Below are 21335 nucleotides of genomic sequence, written 5' to 3' on the forward strand. Positions count from 1 at the left end.
GTAAATCACTCGCGCTTAACGCTTCATTCGCGTCTGGTGTGAACGCACCATCAGTTTTTGCACGTTCGTTTTGTAAACACTGGATCGGTGCTTCCACCTACGTCACATGACCTTTCCAACATGATTAGGTCATGCGTGGAGCATCACAGAGCAGTGCAAGACGAGCATTTGTGGTTAAAAACTATATAATGTTTATTTTTTTTTAGAAAATGTCCGATGGTTTCTCTAGATGAGACTCTTATTCCTCGTCTGGGATCATGTAGAGCTCTTTGAAGCTGCACTGAAACTGACATTTGGACCTTCAACCCGTTGAACCCCAGTGAAGTCCACTATATGGAGAAAAATCCTGGAATGTTTTCCTCAAAAACTGAAGAAAGAAAGACATGAACATCTTGGATGACATGGAGGAGAGTAAATTATCAGGAAATTTTCAATCTGAAGTGAACTAATCCTTTAACTAACTGGTGATATAAAGTTAAACACCAAAAATGATCTCATTTTCTTCGCTCCAAACTCCACATTTTGTGCATTCAGTCTCTATAAAAATGCTGTAATCACACACAACTGGAAAAGTCTTGGTCAGAAGGCGTGTTCAGGTTCACCTGATGAGTTAGAGCAGCGTTGCATTGTGGGAAGTTATTGTCACCCCTAAAGTGGCAAAGGGACAAAGTCTAAGTATAGCCAGCAAAACTATGATTATGTCCGAAATAGACGAACGTTTCCAGTGGTCACATTACTGCATGTTTCCATTTGGAGGCGTGTGCAGTATAAGAAGGGGAAGTCGAGTGTCTCATGCTTGCAGGTGTCTGTTGTGTGCGTTTCTTCTCTCGAGACACACCTAAGAGTTTTAAGGCGTCTGTCAGGTCGAGCAAGCCGTGTCTTGAGATGTAATATGATTATGTATAAGTCAGCGAAACACTCCTGATTGTTCATGCATGACTTCATGACACTCGTCTGTGTTTGTAAGCGTGCTGAATGACTCACGGAGTATTAACAGGACAGTGAAAATATGGAAGTGTTTTTGGTTTAAAGCAGTATTGAGTGCTAAATCTCAGCTTTGGCTTATAAATGCATAGAGGATGTTTGATTTCCAGTGAGAGTTATTGAGATATTAAACATTTGAAATCAAACACTAACCATAACCTCCCAGTCTGTTTTGGCTTGAAAACATTGTTAACATTATTGTAATGCCTCTTGCTTTAAATATTGCCAGTCGTGCAGTTGGTTAGGCTGTGTTTGCATCCATTCATTTTTAATGTGAATTTTGGGATATTGCATAAAAAACGCTGGATAGAAATGCCACGATGTGCATAAATTCTGAAAATGTGCATAAAAAAACGCAAGAGCTCAATTGAGGCAGATCCGAAAAGATAAAAAAAAATATGCACAACAAAACACTCAGCAGAGGATGTGATTGGATAACTGGACTAACCAGCGGACCAATGGCATTGCAGCATCTCAAATGTTGGTTTAGTCAAAGTTTGTCATCGGAATGATTTGGTTTTATTCCCTCCAGAAGCGTCTCGCACGATTGTGTTCCCAAACACATGACAGCGTTTATTGTGTTTCGTCTCATTTATGATGGAGGAAGAAAGCTGCCAATCTTCCTGCTCAGAAGTCACCTGTTTAAGAAACCAGAGAGACGCTGCCCTCCTCAGTCTGTCCTCCTTTATATGCCTGTCTTTTGCAGGAAGACAGCAGCCGTATGAATGCGCTCCCCTGTGAGACGGGTTAACTTTCAGGTCATGTGACTCTTTGTTGGGAGCGAGTGAAGTGAGGAGCGCATGAGCATATGATCTGCTTTAAACTTCAGGCCTTTGTTTTGCTTCTCTTCGCTCGCGGCGACCTGATGCTGTCCACAGGTGCTGTCGCTGCAAACAGAATTCATTCATTCACTCGACAGGCTTTTTACATGGAATACAAGAACAATGCAAAAAAAAAAAAAAATTCTACATAAATATAATAAATTCCAAACATTACTAAAGTCAAGTAAACAGTCTGTAATAAAATAAGGTCAAATAATAAAGCAATAGCACAAATGAACACAATAGAAATGATGCCAATTAAATAAACACTGCTTTTCAGGTAGATCTACAGAAGGTTTCTGGTGCAATTTTACAATCAAATGTAAAATTGCACTGCATAGTCTTCACTGTATAAATTAGTTATAGATTAATCCTTATTAAAGGGTTAGTTCAACCAAAAATGAAAATTCTGTCATTAATTATTCACCCTCATGTCGTTCCACACCCGTAAGATCTTCGTTCATCTTCAGAACACAAATTAAGATATTTTTGATGAAATCCGATGGCTCAGTGAGGCCTGAGCAATGACATTTCCTCTCTCAAGATCCATTAATGTACTAAAAACATATTTAAATCAGTTCAACCTTAATATTATAAAGTGATGAGAATACTTTTTGTCCGGCAAAAAAACAAAATAACAACCTTTTTAACAATATCTAATGATGGCCGATTTCAAAACACTGCTTCTTGAAGATTTGGGGCGCCAAAGTCACGTGATTTCAGCAGTTTGGCGGTTTGTTACTCGATCCGAATCACTGATTCAACTCAAAAGATTCATAACGCTCTGAAGCAGTGTTATGAAATCGGCCATCACTAGATATTATTAAAAAGTCATTTTTAGGTTTTTTTGGCGCACCAAAAATATTCTCGTCACTTTATAATATTAATATTGAACCACTGTACTCACATGAACCGATTTAAATATGTTTTTAGTACATTAATGGATCTTGAGAGAGGAAATGTCATTGCTGGCTATGCAGGCCTCACTGAGCCATCGGATTTCATAAAAAATATCTTAATTTGTGTTCTGAAGATGAACGAAGGTCTTACGGGTGTGGAACGGCATGAGGGAGAGTAATTAATGACAGAATTTTCATTTTTGGGTGAACTAACCCTTTAAAGTTACAAAAGTTCAAGAGAAGTGAGTGATTTATTTATATTTATTTTATTTTTTTGCAGTGATTGTGTTTGATTAACCCTCTGGAGTCTGAGGCTGATTTGGGGCCTGGAGAAGTTTTGACATGCCCTGACATTTGTGCTTTTTTCAGTTGTTCATAAACATATAAATGACAAAAGTGTCATTACACTGTATTCAGCACAAACTAGGCTACAATAATATGTGAGGAACATGTATGTACATGTTTGTGTTTTTGAAGGAATAATGTTTATGCGTGGTTACTGAAAAAACAAAAAACTTAAGTCACTGAAATAAGGCCAAAAAAAGTATAGTAAATCTGTGTTTACAAGACTTTAGGGTATTGGAGGTTGTAAACTAGAGTTTTTGCTTCAAAATTATGTAAAAATTATGCTGCCTACTCCTTCATATAAAACAATATATTGATTTAGTTTTTGTAAGACACTTTTTGCCAAGAAACACAGTATGCGTGGAGGCGTGAATCACCACTGAATAATGGGCCATTCTCACCTGAGAAGACAAAAGAATTGCATAGTAATGAGCTGAAATGACTTGCATATTAATGAGGCATTTCAGACAGGTAGGCTGTGAAAAAAACCTTCTGTGATGTCTCAAGCTCATCATGATATATGAAACATACAGAAAAATATTATTACAATATAAAGTAATGGTTTTATATTATACTTTAAAATATAATGTATTTCTGTGATGCAAAGAGTCTGAATATAGGCTTTTAGTTTAAAAGCATGCACATTTGGAGAAATATTGGATTCTCATATGCTTATGTCAATTTTCTATACAGAGAGTTATATTTATTTAATATTCATTGTCATTACTATGAGCGCTGGTGTTTTCAATTCATCCTTGAAGTCGGAGGGCGCTCTCTGTGCATTTTTAGTCCACAAATTCATCTAAAAGAAGAAGAGGCTATTCCATGAATGGAGTTTCCAATTCATACTGCAGCCGGAGGGCGCTTAAGAAACAAAAACTCATCTAAAATTATCTATAGAAGAAAAGAAAACAGGAACTAACTGCATGTCTTCTAGAGCTCCCTAACCATGACTTTTACGTCCAGATAAACACTTTTCAAGACAATAAATACACGATTGAGACGATGAATGCATGTATTGACTGAATTTGCGTCTGAATAGCGCTGGCTCCGTGGGCGTGGCCGCATTAGCAGATAATGAGCTGAATCACGGACTTCTGACATGGCTCTCTTTTCATACAGATTACATAAACACAGAAGGTTTGTTTTCGATTTGACTTACATGATTTAAAACCTGACATCTTAACGTTTTTTTAGACATAAGTTTAATTTTTCTGTGATTAGTATTCACTAAGTTACAGTTAATTTTCTGAGAACTATCAGATTGGACTTCGTTCAGAGGGAGAGGAGAGATAACACATCATGTTAGTTTTCTTTATTTTGCAAAAAGCACAACATTGTGTTTTTACTCTGAGTGTATACAAATAAAAGAAGATATTCTATAGTTTCAATTGATATATTACTTATGTCTCTATGACAAAAAATTACGGAGTATTTTAAGTCTGTTTTGCTGCAATGTGAAAAAAAACCTGCAAAACGCGCCGGCGCGTTTTCAGACCTCAGAGTGTTAACAACACAGACAGGAATATTAGGCTGCTGTCACTTTAAGACTAATGCACGTATCCAATTTACTGATACACACGTGTTTACATTAGTTTAGGATATAACTGACTGTGTTTACAGGATACTCGCCGAAACAGGCATTTTGACATAATTTTGCATGAAATTGTCCGTTTAAAGGGGTAGTTCACCCAAAAATTATCCCATGATTTACTCACCCTCAAGCTATACTAGGTGTATATGACTATCTTATTTCAGTCAAACACAATCAGAAATATATTTAAAAATATCCTGGCTCTTCCAAACTTTATAATGGGAGTGAATGGGGGGTGAGATTTTGAAGCCCAGAATAGTGCATCAATCCATCATAAAAGTAATCCATACGGCTCCAGGGGGTTAATAAAGGCCTTCTGAAGTGAAGCAAAGGGTTTTAGAAAAAATTCCATATTTAAGGTCAGAGGTCACTCTCCCGCCGGAATCGACTCGCGTACGGAAGCCAGTGATTCTAGTCTATAAAGCAACAGAGGGCGCTCTCAGCTAAGCGACTGCATAAAGCTAAACAGGCAATGAAATTATATCTGCGCTAAACTTACTTCTAACCCGTTAACTCTCACCCCCACTTTTTTTTTTTTAGACAAGAAAATGCACTATCCAAACTCAAATAGTTGTAATTCAAGAATACTTTACGAGTATAGACATAAGGCTGGTCTTGTTTTAAAGATGAAATTTGGCAGATTATTGTAGAAGTGAAAGGACTTATGTAAGTGAAACAGAAAAAAAGTTATAGAAGTTTAAGTTTATGAAAATGTAAAATGTAAAAATATAATATTTTATATTTTACATAAAATATATATTTTACAAAACAAGTTTTACTCTAAAACTGCAAGGAAATCAAAGCCAAAAATCTGAACAAGTTGTATTCCAAATTTCAGGTTGATATCTCAAAAAATGAGCTTTCAGTAAGATTTTGTTTGGGCGCAGTACCACACTTTTTCACTAGATGACAGCCAAGCTCCATTAATAACCATATAAGGGTGCCTCTATTTCCATATTTTGAGTGATCTGAACCATATATTTCCATTATTTTCTTACAATTTATGAAGTAGACATTCTATATAGTATGGGAAGTTTGGCAGAAATTGATAAGAATTCAGTCTCTAATAAACATAAAAACAACATGTATGTGGGTTATAGATCGCCGCCACAATCATAAATGTATTTTTTTTTTTTTCTATTAAAAACATTTTCAGACCTTTTTTTTCTCAAAAAATTGAATGGATGTTATCTTTTGAACTCTTGGCATGAAAACAAACATGTTTCAACCAATCTTTAATGATTTTTCATGTTCATCGCTATTTCAAAATAAAGGTCTGAACATGCCTTATGAGTATGAAAATATGCTTGTTGCAAATTAATAAATTACTGCTCCTCTGTAATTTATTTTGAAAACCAAATATGTAAACTAGAGATTCTAAGCTTTCAAGTGATATATAGTTTTTAAGATTAGTTTAGGTTTAGTATAGAATATTACTGTTTTAAATATGTAATGGCTGTGGGCACACCGGTGGGCCCGTGACCGTTAACAGGTTAAAATACATTTTTAGTCGCCTTTCGTGAAATTTGATCGCATATTCGATTGATTTACTCTCATTGGAGAGGTTAAATCTGGACCTCTTAAATCTGAAGCAGGAGCGCTACTAAGTTATCACATTATTTAACAACCACCTGCTAATCAACGCAAAATAGGTGTTGTTTTAAAGCTTGGAAGCTTGGCTTTTCAGTGAATATAGGAAATATGACCATCACTTAACAAGTGCTTTTAATTAGCAGACATATTACATTTATTAACTGCTTTACATGAAAATATGATCTGTAAAATCACCATACATTAACACTAGACATGTGTCATATATCATTGAAAAGGTCTAAACTAGCAAAATACAACAAGCTTATTTGTTTCACTTAGAGACCAAACAGTGAAAAAGCGCCAGAATCATTTTTCTGGATTCTGTGATTTTATTACAAATATAATATATCTGCATTATGAATTATGCTCCGACACAACTGTTCGCCCAGTCAGCGCTGTGAATATTGGCAGAATCCTGTGCTGAATGTCCTACAGTTTGCCATAAAAGACCGCTGGCAACAAGACGGGAAAAACGAAGGTCATATAACAGGTCTAAAGCTCAGTGAGGGATCTTCTCACACAACGCTGAAACTTGTTTGACAGTAAAGCAGCTGTAATCATTCACAATTAAGGACAACATTTAAATGCGTCACGAAAGCACGGCTGCGTTACAGTGACCATCCAGAACCCTCATTCAGCTTTACCAGGTCCTGATTCATGATGGTCATCGCATTGGTCAAGCGCTCAAGTGTATTTGTGTATTCTGGTTTGCATTTTGCATTTGTATTTCTAGACTCTGGAAGGAAATGTCAGGGAATGGCTTTGAATGTACCGGAAGAGGAGCTTCCTGAGTTCCTTTCTCCAGTCAGGATATTTCTGAGGCGCTTTTCTTTTCAGTTCCTTAAGTTACTTCACAGCGATTAGACTTTGGAGACTTCGGTGTGTGCGCTCTTTCAATCATGCTTTCTTCTCTAGCAAGTTTACCAAAAATGCTTCTCTTCTCAGTATGCTCCTTCTTGAAGGTTTCTTGATATAAAGCTGATATTATTAACACTATAAAGCTTACTGTATAAGGCCTCTAAATGATCAGAACATTGCTGAAAAACCTGTCGCACACAATCCTTCTTCAAATTTCCTGATAATTTACTCTCCTCCATGTCATCCAAGATGTTCATGTCTTTCTTTCTTCAGTTTTTGATGAAAACATTCCAGGATTTTTCTCCATATAGTGGACTTCACTGGGGTTCAACGGGTTGAAGGTCCAAATGTCAGTTTCAGTGCAGCTTCAAAGAGCTCTACATGATCCCAGACGAGGAATAAGAGTCTCATCTAGAGAAACCATAAACATTATATACTTTTTAACCACAAATGCTCGTCTTGCACTGCTCTGTGATGCTCCACGCATGACGTAATCATGTTGGAAAGATCACGCGTGACTCTTCCAGCATCAAAATCGTCCAACATCGTTGTTTTACCTTATTTTGTAAAGGGCGTTTGACTTAGTCTTTGACGTTCACTTTGTAAACACTGGATCGGTACTTCCTCCTACGTCACATGATCTTTCCAACATGATTACGTCATGTGTGCATGACATAAATTATCAGGAAATTTAATTCTGAACTAATTCTTTAATAAACACATAATTTCTATCACACGCATATACATTTTTATTCAAATAGATCCCATATTGCACTCCCACTAAACCAATAACACACAGTTGTAAGGAAAGCGAGAGATTATGTGCAGCACTCCACTGATGACCAGATCGACAGGAAGCTTTCTGTTTCAGATTTAAGCATTGCTTGCTGAATTTTCATGCATGTTTCCATCCGTGCCTGACCTCATGTGACTCAGTGAACCCATGCGTAACGCTAAGCTCGGATAACCAAAGCTAGGAGCACCCGAGCTCCGAGTGAAACCTTGCTAGAGAAACCATCGGACATTTTCTAAAAAAATATTAAAATTATATAGTTTTTAACCACAAATGCTCGTCTTGCACTGCTCTGTGATGATCCACGCATGACGTAATCATGTTGGAAAGGTCACGCGTGACTCTTCCAGCATCAAAATCGTCCAACATCGTTGCTTTACCTTATTTTGTAAAGGGCGTTTGACTTAGTCTTTGACGTTCACTTTGTAAACACTGGATCGGTGCTTCCGCCTACGTCACGCGTGACCTTTCCAACATGATTACGTCATGCGTGGAGCATCACAGAGCAGTGCAAGACGAGCATTTGTGGTTAAAAAGTATATAATGTTTATTTTTTTTTAGAAAATGTCTGATGGTTTCTCTAGATTAGACTCTTATTCCTCGTCTGGGATCATGTAGAGCTCTTTGAAGCTGCACTGAAACTGACATTTGGACCTTCAACCCGTTGAACCCCAGTGAAGTCCACTATATGGAGAAAAATCCTGGAATGTTTTCCTCAAAAACTGAAGAAAGACACGAACATCTTGGATGACATAAATTATCAGGACATTTTAATTCTGAACTAATCCTTTAATAAACACATAATTTCGTATACATTTTTATTCATATAGATCCCATATTGCACTCCCACTAAACCAATAACACACAGTTGTAAGGAAAGCGAGAGATTATGTGCAGCACTCCACTGATGACCAGATCGACAGGAAGCTTTCTGTTTCAGATTTAAGCATTGCTTGCTGAATTTTCATGCATGTTTCCATCCGTGCCTGACCTCATGTGACTCAGTGAACCCATGCGTAACGCTAAGCTCGGATAACCAAAGCTAGGAGCACCCGAGCTCCGAGTGAAACCTTGCTAGCGGCGCGTATCTCGTGGCCGTGTTATGAGCGATGGCTCTGAGCCCCGGAGGAAGTGCAGTTAAAGAGAGCTCTATCAATAGAGTGGCGGCACACAGCAGCCTCTATCTGTGGCGGCACAATGGGGATATTATGTGGAGCAGAGAGCCTGAAGTCTGTATGCAGCCAGACACTCTTCCTCTGCTCATATGAGCGCTGTCCTCCGGATCATATGATGAACACGCTTCGGCTGCTGTCGAACTTTGCGGAGTAGCTGGACATCTCGTATTTGGCTCTGAATTCAGTGTTTGTAAAGGACTTGTTGCTTCAGAAACATCTGAAGAAAACGTCCATTATGTGTGTCTCTTTATAAAGCAAGCTCTGGCTCGACCGCTAATGCTCTTATTAGATTTTGCTCCAGTGAACCACTGCCTTTCACATACAAATTATGCATGTTATTTCCTGAGCTGCGTAATTCGTCTTGGCATCCGCTCTGTTACAGTATATGTCATTTATATTTCTTTAAAAATCCATATCATGTTTTGCTTTTCATCAGCGTTTGGATGATATTGATTTATTGCTGATGTATGAGCTGGAATTTCATAAGCAGTCACATGAGTGTGTCTGTGGTTATGGGCAGCGCCACACGAGACCTAATTAATGACGCTCGCTTGATGAATTTGCATTATAGAATTGGGTTATGGGTGTCTTTGTTACACTGTAATTATACATTTTAAATATTGAGTGATATTAAGTAACTACATGTACTTACTACAGGTTTAGGGTTAGTTGCATGTAATTATGCATAATTTATAGTTATTACTACATGTAACATACAATGACACTGTAAAATAAAGTGTTACCTAAAATTGTTCTTGCAGGAGTTTGCATAGAGATTTTTATGACTTTAGAGGTGGTGTAAAAACAATAATTGCTCTTTATTATCTAAAGATTTGGGGTAGTTTTTGAAAATGTTCACCAAGTCTGCATTTATTAGACCAAAATACAATAAAAAATTATGAAATATTACAATTTAAAGGTACACTATGTAACTTTATTTTCAAAATTAAATGCCAAATTTAAATGAGTAAATACATCACCAGTCCTTCTTCCAAAAATGTTTTTGTCTTACCCTGATTTTTACCCTGTTTTTGCTTTTTAGCTCTTTTTAAAGCAGATTATTAAGTGAAAGCATTTTAAAAAAATGAAAGTTATAGAAGTTTACTGTAAAGCAAATGTGTTTGTGTTTTATACAAAATATATATTTTACAAAATATTTTTTTACGCAAAAATTGCTATAAAATCAAAGTCATATGTCTAGATATCACAAAAATTGATTTTCTGATGAGATTTTGCTTAGGCGTAATACCAAAAATAACCACCGGGTGATTCTCACATTTTATTGATTTTATTTGATGCGTACTCCTGTAACAAATTAATGCATTTCTGTCACAATATCACTTTTATCACAAAATTGAGACTCGGACCTTTCCAGTGATATGTGTTTTGTCAAGATTAGGGGGAGGAGCCTGCTAAAAAGTGCCGTTTCCATGGTAACACAATGTCCAAATTTCAAAACGGTTTAGCAGGATCAATTTTGAGTGTTCAAGCTTTCAAATGATACCTAATTTATGATATGTGATAAGAATAAAATAAAAGCACCAAGTGTCCCGCTAGACAGTTTTTCTGTATGAATATATGTTAAAATATAATTTATTCCTGTGATCATTTTCAGCATCATTACTCCAGTCTTCAGTGTCACATGATCCTTCAGAAATCATTCTAATATGCTGATTTGCTGCTCAAGAAACATTTATGATTATTATCAATGTTCATATTTTTGTGAAAACTGATACATTTTATTTCTCAGGATTCTCTGATGAATAGAAAGTTCAAAAGAACAGCATTTATTTGATCTTTTGTAACATTATAAATGTCTTTACTGTCACTTTTGATCAGTTTAATGAATCCTTGATGAATAAAAGTATCAATTTCTCATATTGTTTGAGAATCACCAGTCGAGTTGTATGTTTTCATGCCGTAGATTGAATTGCAGTATAACTATGCCCTTAAATTAAATGATTTTTATTTGCTGTAAAGTTAATAATACGAACTCAGCCCTGTTATGGGAGGAGTTTCGGGGTTCAGTCAGAGGTCACGCAGTGATGCTGACCTGCGTCTCAGATCATGAGGCCCTCACACGTGTGATGTCCCCGAGCCTTTCATCAGCAGACACAGATGCTCTTCTCTCTCTGTGAAGTTGCTTGATAACTTCATCAGGTAGAGGCTCATGTGATCTGCAGACACACGTAGGCGTCCGTAGCAGGACAGACTCTGATTTAAATTAAAAGCTCTGGGTGACACATATATGTGCTTGACGTGTTTAGGGGTGATGAAGGCGAGATGACCTCACGTACTGTTGTTCATCTGGCTCATGCTGGTTGTGTTGTGTGTATAAGGAGAACTGTAAACATTACAAATAATACCCATGCCAATACCAGGAAAATACCACAGTGATCCCGTTAATTATTGTCCTATAGCTTTATGTAAACCACTGGAGAGGATGTTAATGATCGCCTGATACTGAAATCTCAACATCTCAATGTGTATTCAGGAAAGGTCAAAGCACCTTGAAAATTAAATATGCGATGCTTTCATTAGGAAAGAACATGTTGTAGCTCTCTTTTATGATTTAGAGAAAGTTACACATGCTATTGTAATAAATACACCATATTTGCATTATTTTGAATTACATGTGGGGGACATTATTTGTAGCCCCTAATAGTCGACTTCATCTCCAGAGACGCTCTGAGAGTCACTTCGTGAGCATTTGAGAAAAACTATCGTCATGTCATAATCACACCGAAACTATGAAGTCTTCACGGCAACCCTTTGTCGCCTTTGGCTTGCTTAGTTGGGGACACTTGACATTTGATATTCAATAGTATTCTTGACATTTATTCAACAGTGCTTCTGATCTGCCTGACACCATTATTTAAGAGCTGCTGTGCAGCCAAATTATGTACCAGTTATCAATGTAAAGCTGCTTTGACACAATCTGCATTGTAAAAAGCGCTATATAAATAAAGGTGACTTGACTTGACTTGGCAACCCGTCAAAATAAAAGTTCGGCTTGACTTAAAGAAATTGTGACAGAAATGTATTACTGTTGTACAGTAGAATTAAGCTACGTCTCAGTGTAATAATAATACTAACAATAATAATAATAATGTAATAATAAATAATAATAATAATAATAAACAATTATTAACTTTTTTTAAAGGAATAATCACAATTGCATGTTTTAATTTTAACAGGACAGCTCTGTTGTGCAGCACTTCGTTTGACAAAAAAAGTTTAATTTCATATGATTAAAAGATAAATTAAATTAATGTTTTATGCATTCATTTGATTGCCAGAAAAATTAAAATACACACCAGAATTTCTGAAAAAACAAAAATATTCATAGAATTTTTTAAATTAATAAATGTTTTTTTATGAATTCAATTAATTAGACATGCTCTTTGATTATAAAAATTTGATTAAACCATTAAAATGGAATTCAGAAAACTTGAAAACAGAAAACACAGAATTTGGTAAAAAATAAAATGGAATTTGAGGGAAAAACATAAAATGTATTTCATAGGGCCCTAAAAAATGTATATTTGTATTTTTGTTATACAATTTAACAATTTATTAAAAGTTTGTTTCATGATTTCAATTAATTAGACAAGCTTTTTTATTATTAAAATTCAATTTTCACTATTAAAATGGAGTCCAAAAAAATTAAAATGGGAAAAACAGAATTTGGGAAAAAATCAAAATGCATTTCATCGTGCGCTAGGTAATTACAGTGTGTCGGGCAGGAAATCCAAACGTTCATCTATCATCCATCAACCTCAAATATGGCTTATCTTTTGAAACATGTTAGTAGCGCTCGCTCTAATGTTAAACTAGATTAATGTGTGATATTATTTGGCTCATATCCAAGTGTTTGTGTGGAGTGTGAAGATGAAGTGTTTATGGAGGCGCCGGCGCGATCACTTGCATTTCTTCTGATAACAGCAGAAACTACTTAAAATACTGTGTCATTTTCGATCATACAGATCATTCGAAACTGTAAAGGATCTACTTTTATTTGTGTAAACTCACAATAACATGAAAACATTGTGCTTTTGTAAAATAAAGAACATAAACAGGAAGCGCTTTCTGCCGTCTCGGTCTCCCCGAACTGGAGCGTGTCACAAAAATGAACCGAATCTCAGCGTATACTCGCCTCACAGACATGAGAAATATATCTATAGAAAGATTGAAATGTCTACTTTTAAACAAACTAAAAGAAATACTCTCTGCTTGTGTAATCTTTATGAAAATGGCATTTCTCTCTATAAGCGCATTCACTATACTGTGAAGATGACAAGCATCATCAACTTCATTTATGCAGCGACACTGATTCAGAAAACACTAGTTTATTAATAAATAATATCTCCTCGCTATTTTTCCCGACACATTCATAATCATTACTTTTGCCAGTGCTTTGCTGCAGCTTTATGTGTGCACTTGAGCATGGAATAGGCAATATTACACCTATATATATATTAAATACTCATTATGGTTTAAGTATTCTCCTCAGTATATATTTAAACAATTAAATTAATATAAACGTGTGATTAGTCAACTAATGGCTTAAATGAACGACTACTAGTCGACTAGAAGAAGTTTTAGTCGGGCAGCCCTAATTAAATCAAATAAAAAATACAGTTGATTTCTTTATATGAAAAACTACTGGGCGCACCTTTAGTATTGTGGCGTCATGCCAGCTGATTTCATACACACACGACAAACACAAACCGTGCCGCAGCTATTGGTGTTGTGGTCTGCTGCGCTCATGTCGCTGCAGGGCTTGGGTGACATCTAACAATAGAGGTGAGGACATGCTGTGTGTTTGGAGTCTGAAGGAGGGGAAATCCTCTCAGCTGCCCTCATGACACACAGACCTCGCCCAGCGCTGGGGTATGAGGGAGTGAAGCAGGACTGAGCGAGTCACGGGTCAGCAGCTGTCTGTCTGAAAGAGTTAAACGGCTTTGCGTGGAAATGACCCCTGGTTCACGTCCCACTCGGACTGCTGTGCTGACCTTGTGTTTTGCACTTGACTCTTATACTCCGAGTCCTGACCCTGCTGTTTGAGTCTGATCGTCACATCTCATCTGAGATATATAGTACAGCCCAAAAGTTTGGAACCACTAAGATTTTTAATGTTTTTAAAGGAAGTTTCGTCTGCTCACCAAGGCTACATTTATTTAATTAAAAATACAGTAAAAAACAGTAATATTGTGAAATATTACTACAATTTAAAATAACTGTGTACTATTTAAATATATTTGACAAAGTAATTTATTCCTGTGATGCAAAGCTGAATTTTCAGCATCATTACTCCAGTCTTCAGTGTCACATGATCCTTCAGAAATCATCTGCTGCTCAATAAACATTTAATGTGTACAATTGTACAAAATATTTGTGTACAATATTTTTTTTCAGGATTATTTGATGAATAGAAAGTTCAAAAGAACAGTGTTTATCTGAAATCTAATCTTTTGTAACATTATAAATGTCTTTACTGCCACTTTTGATTGATTTAATGCATCCTTGCTGAATAAAAGTATTCATTTCTTTAATTTCTTTTCAAAAAAATAAAAATAAAAATTCTTACTGACCCCAAACTTTTGAACGGTAGTGTATAATGCTACAGAAGCTTTGTATTTCAGATAAATGCTGTTCTTTTGAACTTTCTATTCATCAAGGAATCCTGAAAAAAAAAGTACACAACTGTTTTCAACATTGATAATAATCATAAATGTTTCTTGAGCAGCAAATCAGCATATTAGAATGATTTCTGAAGGATCATGTGACACTGAAGACTGGAGTAATGATGCTGAAAATTCAGCTTTGCATCACAGGAATAAATTACTTTGTCAAATATATTTAAATAGTACACAGTTATTTTAAATTGTAATAATATTTCACAATATTACTGTTTTTTACTGTATTTTTAATTAAATAAATGCAGCCTTGGTGAGCAGACGAAACTTCTTTTAAAAACATTAAAAATCTTAGTGGTTCCAAACTTTTGGACTGTACTGTACTTGTACAAAAATGCTGAATAAATGCTTCAAGTGACAGGAACTGGGAAGAATTTTTTTTTTTTTTTTTGTAGTTTTTCCTTCTTAAATGCACATTAAAAATGATTTACAGAGAATTTAAAGATATTGATGCTTTTATTCAGCAAGGATGCATGAAGTTGACAGTAAAGACATTTATAATGTTACAAAAGATTCTATTTCAAATAAATGCTGTTCTTTTGAACTTTCTATTCATCAAAGAATCCTGAGAAAATAAAATGTATCACAGTTTCCACAAAAATATGACATCATAAATGTTTCTTGAGCAGCAAATCATCATATCAGAATGATTTCTGAAGGATCATGTGACACTGAAGACTGGAGTAATGATGCTGAAAATTCAGCTTTGATCACAGGAATAAATTACACTTTACTATATATTCACATAGAAAACAGCTGATTTACATTATAATAATATTTCACTGTTTTTACCGTATTTTTGATCAAATAAATGCAGCTTTGGTGAGCAGAAGAGACCTATAGAAATATCTCAGTGTATGTAAACTCTCTCTCTCTCTCTGTCCTCCAGAGATATATTGAGTATGAGGACTTGCAAGAGCAAGACAAGAAGGATCTACAGACCCGTGTGCAGCTTCTGGAGGCTCAAACCAGACAGATGGAGCTCAAGACCAAGAACTACGCGGATCAGAGTAAGTGAACTGCTTTCCCTCACCTCAGCTCTCTAGGACTGGGTGATATATTGAACATTCACAACTCATACTCAACTATTTGTTTGCGTCATTATTTAAAAGAGAGTTTGAGACACTTTCCTGACCAAACTGGACAAGTGTAAATGCATCTGGTTGTTGAAGTCACATACTCTACCCTCCAAAAGTTTGGAAACACTCCTGGCAATGTGTGGTTTTGGACGATATCAGCATAATCATTATCATTTTTTGGTGCAAATACATTAAAGTAACTTGACATTATCATTGAAGACCAGCAATAATAACTTAAATTTTGATTACATAATAATGACAATATAAAAAAGTCAGACATGCCCCTTTGCCAGCTGTGATGCTGGTTACTGGTTTAATCTTGGCCCAGGTTTGTAAAAGATTTGACACCTTAATAGCTTCAACAATTGATTGCCAATTAAGTTTAGAATACAATGAACCAATCAGAACCCAGTTTAGGTCAGATAGCTGCTAATGCTGGGTATTTTGAGGAATCAAATGTAAGTTTTTTTCTATGTATAAACTGTTTACGTAATAAAATATGTTTTTGTAGTTTGCGTTGTCCCTTATCAGTGCAAAATTATCACAAATTAAAAAGGATTCATGCCAATATTGTCCTTTTCTAGAGCTTTTCCAAACTTTCGGAGGGCAGTGTATGTAAATTTTACTCCTCCCAAAATGGTAAAAAATAAATAAACATGTGAGAGCGTTACAGGATACTGGCTCCGGGCAGTCAGATATGACAGCAACATGATATGGCCTGTTGCAGATGAGTTTCTGATGATCTCTTCAGCAAGCAGACGCGCAAACGGCCTCAAATGAAACTGAATTTATGCATCCTGAAGCTCAACACAGTCATCTTCATTAAAAATAGTGACACTAAACTATCTTACCAGCGCTGATGCCGCTCTCTCGCATCGCGGTTTTTGATCTTGAAATGAGCTGATAATAAACAAATTGCAGCTCTGTTGCTTTCGTTGAAGTGAACTCTGTTAAATTTGATCAGATTTATATTCATTTTCTAAACTTCCTTTCATTGTGTAAATACTAGAAAAGGTTGTGTTCATTCTTAGCAGAGATAAATATCCTGGATAAGTTTGAGTCGGTTTCAGAAGCACTGAGTGCCCTCATTAGGGTGCTAAATGACTCTATAGTGCAGCTTTTGACGCACTGGATCATGTCTTGACCGCTGTGTGAAGTGACCTTATGTTGGTTCTGGAAGGCAGAACTTTCGGGGAATCATCATGATTCTTCTGCTCCTGTAACTTACGGGGGTTCCTCAGGGCTCTGTTCTAGGGCCGCTGCGTTTCTGCCTTTACATGTTGCCATTGTGCTCCATATTTAATAAACATGGCATTTCATATCAATGTTATGCCGATGATACGCAGTTGCATCCTCCGTTTAAAGCAGGAAATAATGTGGCTAAAAAATTCTCTGCTGGATTGCCTTGAGGACGTGAAACGCTGGATGAATTCCAGTTTCTTAATGTTAAATGACAAAAAGCACGGTGTGTACTCTGGGACAGTTCTCATCCTGCATTAAAATCACGTCACTAATCTGGGTGGGTCATTCAGTGTCAACTCAACCACAGGTCCGGCTCAAATGTTTGATTTTGTTCATTTTTTCTCTGTAGAAAGACAAACATAAATAGTGATGAACGGCAAAATATTAAACATCACAGATGTAGATTTACTGTTTTGTAGATGACCATTTTCACCTGAGATTTGGAGCCAAATTAGAGGAGTGTAAAATGACTTTATAAAGATGGCAGCATCATTATTTTATTTTCACACAGAGATTGGTAGATCTGTTAGTGAAATCTGTTGACTTTATCAATCTGTGTTTCATTATATGCCAACAGTGACTGTTCAAACATGGGGAAAAAGCACTTCTTGTGTTTTTTCCTCAAGTTTTCATGTCTGTAACTCAAGAAGTGCTAAAGATATCTTAATATCCTTTTAGATTCTGATTCTGAACAAACTTTCCTTTAGGTATCTTCATTTTAAAGGCCCTCGATGGTTCAATCCCAGAGATATGGAGATCTTAATGCGGCTCCATGAGTAAATTGTGCACATTTTCACTGGTCAAAAACCAAATGTGGGTCACATTTTTCTTTTAAAGAGGAATATCTAAAACTAGAAATGTATCTCAATTTTTCCTATTATCTCAATTGCATAGAACATACCTGAAAGCCATAAATTGCCTTTTTCCAAAGTTGTCATCACTGTAACTCTAAAAGTATTCAAGATATTGTAAAATCCTTCTAGATTCTCATTCTTAATAAACTTTTTAAGGCTCTATATAGTTCAGTCCCATAGATATGGGGATCTCAAATAGAAAATATTAACAAAATAAAACCTTTTTAACCTGGAGAAGTTTCTGAAATTTGGTTGATTTGACACAGAATGACGCAGGCGTAATTTTCGACTCAGATCTCGAATTTGACCATCAAATAAAAGCGTGGTTAAAAATAAATAGTTCTTTCAGTTAAGAAGGATTGCAAAACTGAAATCAGTTTTACCAAGAAAATTATATCTTTGCAACTGGATTATTGTTATGCTTTATACTAAACACTGAAAGAGAGTCCGTATTACTCCAGTCATTGGCTTCATTGGCTACTGATTAATCAATGAATTGAGTTAAAAAATATTGTTGTTTACTTTTAAAGTCCTTCATGTTTTGGCTCCACAGTCTGTTAAACGTTGGTTTGTCGGGTGGAGATATGGCCAAGTGTAACCAGGTGTAAAAGCTTTAATTCTCTTGAATACCTGATCAGACTCTCTCTTGGATCAGCGCTTCACAAACAGCGTCTGACTGAGAATGGGCTGAACTGGATTACAGCTTAAGGGCTGCTGAACTCGCCCACATGATGGGTGGATGACCGTGTTTACTGCCAAGCTCCGCTCCAGGTGGGCGGCACGTTACGTAAACACTTCTGTCAGATGACACATCTAGTGAATATCATCGATTCTTTCAGTGTCCTGAATGAGGATTAAAAACACTGTTCCCTGCATTTCAACATTCTGGCAGGAAGTAGTTCAGTCAATTGTGTTTGTGCAAAAACTTCCCATTTTGTGGTTAACGGAAATAGATTTCTATTTCTCTACTGTAACCATAAACGGCACATGAGTCAGTGGATTTACTGGAGTGATGGACTGGAGAAGTGTGTGACTGAAATGATGAATGACACTTTCATTCACTCACTCTGTTCTCTTGATGTAAAGAGAATCAGCATTACAAAGCCTTTCTAAAGTCTACATTTGTACAGTTTCTTTTGAATTAAACTTCCTCTCCAGTCACAGGAACCATAATTAAGCTTCTGTTGACACATAGATTGAAAATGTTTAATGCAACTAAAAATTCAAAGGCATGTTTTCTGCAGCGTTGTCAGAGAAAACCAGGAAAATGATATTTAATTATTTTTGCTTGACTTTGTGGTCAGTACGATTTTATTTGTTTTAAAGAAATGAATAATTTTATTAAGCAAGGATGCATTAAACTGATCAAAAGTGACAGTAAAGACATTTATAATGTTAGAAAAGATTCTATTTCAAATAAACGATGTTCTTTTGAACTTTCTATTCTCAAATAAAATGTATCACAGTTTCCACAAAAATATGAACATATTAGAATGATTTCTGAAGGATCATGTGACACTGAAGACTGGAGTAATGATGCTGAAAATTCAGCTTTGATCACAGGAATAAATTACACTTTACTATATATTCACATAGAAAACAGCTGATTTACATTATAATAATATTTCTGAATTTTTACTGTATTTTTGATCAAATAAATGCAGTTTTGGTTTCACAAACATTAAAAATTATAACTTGACCAGCAGTGTTTATCAAGAAATGGGACAAACATCTTAACATGAAAACATTTTAATCCTAGAATAATGCCACATGGGAACATTTTTGAGAGATGACATGAACACATTTTTGAATCAGAGTTCTGAATCGATTCACTGACACAGAATCAAATTGACTCTATCGTCACTGCTAAAGTTTACATTAGAGACGGAAGATGCGAGACGAGGATCCTAACTAGTCAATGACTGTTTTAAGAGACTTTATAGTCAAATTTAAAACCCATTAATCACCATCATACACAATGTTGTTTTATTTGACAGGAATAATATTGGGATTTCACAGCACATGCTCAGCTATGAGAGCAAAATCATTTTAATATGAACATATGAACATACTTGTATTTATTAAGCTTTTAGTGTTGTAACACCTCATAATGAGAGATTTACCCAAAATGTTTCTGTCTGTTTTATTCCTGTGTCTGTACTGACCCCTTCTGGCTGTGTGTTGATACTACAGCTGTTCAGATCCGAACAGAAAAGCTTTTCCCTCTGAATCACAGTATGCCTGCGTTTAAATTTAAACCTATACAAATATAAATAAACATTCCTCTGTTTATAGTTGGAAGATTAGAAGAACGTGAAGCCGAGCTGAAGAAAGAGTACAACGGCCTCCATCAGAGACACACAGAGGTAAGAGCCATTCACATCCCTGAGCCGCTGTAAAAGATGCTTTGGCATGCGTCGTCAGACAGTAATGAGCGTGTTTGGGTTTACAGATGATCCACAGTTACATGGAGCACTTGGAACGTACCAAATACCAGCAGCTGACGGGGGAGACGGCAGACACTGGCAGTCAGAGCAGAATCAGGTGAGGATGAGTTAAAAACAGTTTTCATAACAAGCTTCAAGATTTAACACCGTCCTGTGTCATATTAGCTGAATGAAGTACAGTACTTGGGTACTGATGCTAAAAAATGGTATATCGGTATAATATAATGGTATAATGTTTCCTCAATAAACACAATAAACATTTTTGCTTTTGTCAACCATTTGTGAGGTGAGTCATGCATTATCCCTTAAAAACTTGAACTATTTGTTCAATTCTCGGTTGTTTTCACATCTTTGACATTATTTTATGTTTAATTCTGATTACAAGGATATAATTAAGGCCAGTGAAGGAGGAAAGTGCAAACATGACCCAGATGTTTTCCGTGCCTTTCCTAATTCGGATATGGCTTCGGGCACGTCCCTAATTTGGACATATTTTTTGATTCCTTTGCAGTAGAGTTGCACAATTAATCATTAAAAGATCGCGACCTCGATTCAAACACCCGTGCAATCTCATTGCTACATTACAGTGATTCGGTTGTGTCTATTAAACGTTTGACAAGTCCAATCACAGCGAACAATCAGATCTGTGTTCTGAGCCAGAGAGAGACGTTGTCATGTATAGATATGAAACAGTCTTACAATAATTCAGATTATCACAGAAGTACTGGGATAAAAGTTTATAGTTCGGATATAAACACTGTCTACGTTAGCGAAATAGAGGAAATCACCTTTTAAAAGTAACTTGATGCTCCATATAAAGATTTTATCAATTACATTGTTACACCACATCAACAAATGACTGTTAAACAAATGTATTTGTCATTGAATCATTCAAGAGATTTGTTCAAAAACACTGATTCATCCAGTAATGAAACCAGTGAAGACTTTATGG

General features: G+C 35.9%; 1 protein-coding gene across 6 annotated transcripts in view; it reads left to right on the forward strand.

Annotated features, from left to right (window-relative positions):
• Positions 1-21335, forward strand: part of spag9b (sperm associated antigen 9b) — a 68886-nt gene that overhangs the window by 2096 nt on the left and 45455 nt on the right. For all 6 annotated transcript variants that reach the window (XM_048171424.1, XM_048171422.1, XM_048171425.1 and 3 more), the window contains exons 2-4: positions 15651-15771; positions 20232-20302; positions 20389-20480. In XM_048171424.1, the coding sequence (XP_048027381.1) occupies positions 15651-15771; positions 20232-20302; positions 20389-20480 (284 nt within the window). The remainder of the gene's footprint in view (positions 1-15650; positions 15772-20231; positions 20303-20388; positions 20481-21335) is intronic.

The sequence above is a fragment of the Megalobrama amblycephala genome, linkage group LG20 (assembly GCF_018812025.1).
Source record: "Megalobrama amblycephala isolate DHTTF-2021 linkage group LG20, ASM1881202v1, whole genome shotgun sequence".
NCBI classification, from domain to species: Eukaryota; Metazoa; Chordata; class Actinopteri; order Cypriniformes; family Xenocyprididae; genus Megalobrama; species Megalobrama amblycephala.